Genomic DNA, 3,776 nt, shown 5'->3' with positions numbered 1-3,776 from the left:
ATTGTTTTACACCTTCATTATTTAAATTAAATATTAGTTATTTTATTAAACCAGTTTTTCACTTTGTAATTACAGGTGTAAAAAAAACTGAGGCCCCACCAGCATCTGAACGTCTGTCAAGGATGATTCGTCATGATGTTAAGCCAGAGGAACCACCTAAGGTAGAACGTCCAAAAAAGAAAACACTTGGAGAGCGAATGAAAGGGATATTTGGAAAGAAGAAAACAGAAGAAGATGAGCTTAAATCAAGATATACTGAATTTAAGGGACGAAACAGTTCATCTGATGCTACAGACAATGTAAGTTCATATTTATTTGATTAATGTCAAAAATTCTCAATATGATATAATGTAGTAGGAAGTTTTCAGATAATTCCTAATTTTGTTAGATGTTCATGAATGTAGTTGTATCCAATATGAAGCTTTCAGAATAAGTGAGCTCTAAGCATGTTGTGCCCTGTTCGTAAGTAGAAAATGAAGACCTACTCTAGTTGATTGAGTTTGTGGATGGTATCTCTAGGCCCATGATGTGAGTGGCTCCTAATTCATTATAGCCTTGGGCAGCTTTATGAAGGTATCTTTTCTTCTTCGAGGCTGAGGGCACAGTAGAACTGCAGACTCAAGGCAAGCTTCTTGGCAAGCTCAATTCCAGCAAGGCTACAGTGTCCAAGAATGCATTGCAGAATGAATTCCTTGCCCATGCCATCAATCTTTCAAGTTCCTTCTCAAATTTTCTCAGATCTGTGCTCCATTTCAACTTGAGGGATAGCAACACTGGTGCTACATCAGTAAAAAACTGCAATTTTTGAGTTTTTAATGTTTCATAGATTTGATTTTTTTTTTCAAAGAAGTAAAACTAGTGTGAGCAGCATTTTCAATAATGTTTTCCAAAGGAATTTCTAAATGGATAACAGGCCTATCATTTGTGGCTGATCCATCAGTATATATTTGAGTCCACTAGTGTTTATATGGTGAAGGGACAGATATTTCATATGTTCCTCAGGTTTGTTTTCATTCTTTTTGACAATAGAGATGGTTAGAACTATTTTTGGTTTGGGAGATCCAAGCCAGGAAGGGTTGTCTTCTACCACTGTTGATCATTCAATGGACACCTGCCTTTTGTGGATTTCAGAAGCCAACTTTGAAGTCATGCTGTGAATGCTTTGTTATTTTATTTGGCTAATATTTCTATCTGGCACCCGTTTTCATAATAGATGTTTTGGTACAGATTTGACTTTTGCAATCTTTGTGTAGGAGTTTTATATCACTCCTATATATCATATGTATTCTAATAAGGGAAGTTCTGTACAGGCCTCAATTTTGCCAATTAATGGGGACTTAATTGCCTTTGGCATAATCCTTAGTCCCTGATTTTGCATTGTTGAAACTTTTCAGAGGTTCAAGGCAGCAGCAGTCTCCCAGATGGTAATTCTTTACTCCAAGGTGGGCCTAATAATAAGCCAGTGTACAATAACTTCAATGTTCTCTGGTCCAGGTTCGACCCAGCTATTTGTGTACCCATTCGACCCCAACTGCAATTGTCTGCTCCTGTTTTTGAAAACCATCCTATTATTCTTGAGCTATGTAGGCGACTTGATCCTTGATGACTTGATGTGGAAGAAGCCTTCCTGTTCAAGAATTATGAATTCATTTTTTTCAAGTAGCCAGACGAACTGGTTGTTCATGAATCTTTCTAAAAGCTTCTCCATGGAACTGAGAATGGCAATGGAACAGAAGCTTTTGGGTCAATCTGATTGTTTGAATTCTTTTTGTAGTGGAATAATTACTCCTACCATCCAGTTCTTGGTTACTTTTCCTATCTTCCAGGCAGTGTTCAAGAGCTTGAGAAGATGCTTCATGGGTTGGAGCCCTAGGTTGATGAGAAACTCATTCAGGATACCATCACCTCCAGGAGCACTGTTCAGTTTCAGGCAGCCGATGGTGTTATTGAGTTCCTGGATAGTGAAGAGATGGTCCAGCTCCTCTTTCTTAGACCTTGCACCCCTTAATTTTTCTTTGACTTCCTTCTTCATCTGTTTTTTTCTTGCAGGGCTTATATTAATAGTTCCCCTCTGGCATATATGATCTTCGAAGATCATATATACTGCAGCTTTCCTGAGATAAGGTTTCCATTTTTTCCACAACTTTTCTGTGTTTCTATTCAAGTAATTCTTTAAACTAGACATTAATATTTAACTTAAATTATTATCTTCACCATACTAAAATTAGACAAATGACAATTGACCCAGGTATTTTGGTTGCCATTTTTTTTCCCCCTCCTGCCTATTCATTTCTGACATACAGAGAGGGGGAGGGTGGGAAGGGAGGTCATCTACAGGATACCATCTTATTCTAACCATGGTGGGGAGTCAAGTTTTCATTTCGTAGGACCACTAAAAAAAAAAGTATACCTCCCAGACTGGATTTGAACTGGTGCTGCAGCAGTAATGAGGTTGCTAAGGTAGGCCTTTGATCCCTTGGCTACAGTCTGGATGCATTCATCCTTTTTTTTATGACCTTTTTTGTCATTCCTGACATATGGGAGTGGGATTTATGGATTTGTGTTAGAGAACATATGGATCCATGCATTTGTGCTTATTATGAGTTTAGAGCTCCCAACAGATAAACATTTGTGATCTCTGTATTCTAATTAATTAAAAAATCCTCCCAAGCTTCAGAATCAGTTATTAACTCTAGTTCAAGATTGTATATTTTAGAATTCTATTGATTTGTTATGAATTAATTGTTTCGAATCTCATCATTTAAATTTAATGCAATCAATAAATTAAGTAGTATACTTTTTACTTAACATAGCACAAATGTACATTGAAAAATATTATATGCCTGAGTAATTAAATTAACAAATATCTGATAAAAGTAATAGAACAAAACATGAATTTATAGCTTACCAAATGTCATTTCTAATATAATTAGCCAATATTTATGTTTCCTTTCATTTTGTTTCTTTTTGTAATAAACATAGTTTAAACTAGAGGTAATAGTCAACATATGTCCAACATTAATCCTGTATGCCTCTCTGGAACACACAATTATTTGTAATTGATTCTCTCTTATTAATATATTTTCACTTTTCATTGATAGATTTAACATTTTTGTTTATCATTTCTTTTGTATTTTTCAATTGCTATGTTTAGCAATAGAAAGCTTAAGAGAACTGACACTACTAGCCAAGAAACTAGCATTCTGCTGAAACCACTTTCTTTTTCTTTCTTTTTTTTTTACCATTATATCTTAAACGGTAGTATAAGTATAAAACTAAGGAAGTAAAGTACAATTTCATTAGTTGGTCTGATGTTAAACTTGCAGCTTCATTTTGAAGTCATTTGTTTCCCTTAATTTTATTTGTATAAAGTTCTACATAAATATATTAAACCTATACCACTACAACCCATGAAAGCCCAAGGGTACAGTATCTTGTAAGGAAGTATTGTTATTAGACCAACTGTTGTGCAAGGAGGTGATTTGGTCAGAATCACATTCGACTGCCAGATTTTTATCCAATTATAGCTACCCACTTCATGAGGCTGGTTAAACTCCGGAGATCTCCCAAACCCACAGGGCTGATACACAGCTATAATAAAACTGAAAATAACTATCTGCCACAGCTGGATTCAAACTCAGGTCCTTGGAGTTAGTAGAACAGTGCCTTATCACTGAGCTACCTGCTCACACACACACATTCACGTGCACACGAGAATGATATTTACAGTAAAATAAAAAAAACTGTTTAAACCTGTACATATTACTTTTCTCCTA

At 35.5% G+C, this 3,776-nt stretch overlaps 1 protein-coding gene across 2 annotated transcripts in view; it reads left to right on the top strand.

The window, feature by feature from the left end:
* The window catches only part of LOC106682564 (muscle M-line assembly protein unc-89), a 56,035-nt gene that overhangs the window by 40,594 nt on the left and 11,665 nt on the right, over positions 1-3,776 (top strand). For both annotated transcript variants that reach the window (XM_014423481.2, XM_014423482.2), the window contains exon 4: positions 76-299. In XM_014423481.2, the coding sequence (XP_014278967.1) occupies positions 76-299 (224 nt within the window). The remainder of the gene's footprint in view (positions 1-75; positions 300-3,776) is intronic.

The sequence above is a fragment of the Halyomorpha halys genome, unplaced genomic scaffold, assembly GCF_000696795.3.
Source record: "Halyomorpha halys isolate HHAL.00 unplaced genomic scaffold, Hhal_1.1 Scaffold424.1, whole genome shotgun sequence".
NCBI lineage: Eukaryota > Metazoa > Arthropoda > Insecta > Hemiptera > Pentatomidae > Halyomorpha > Halyomorpha halys.
The sequence above is the reverse complement of the archived record's forward strand: the minus strand, read 5'-3'. Positions and strand labels throughout refer to the sequence as shown.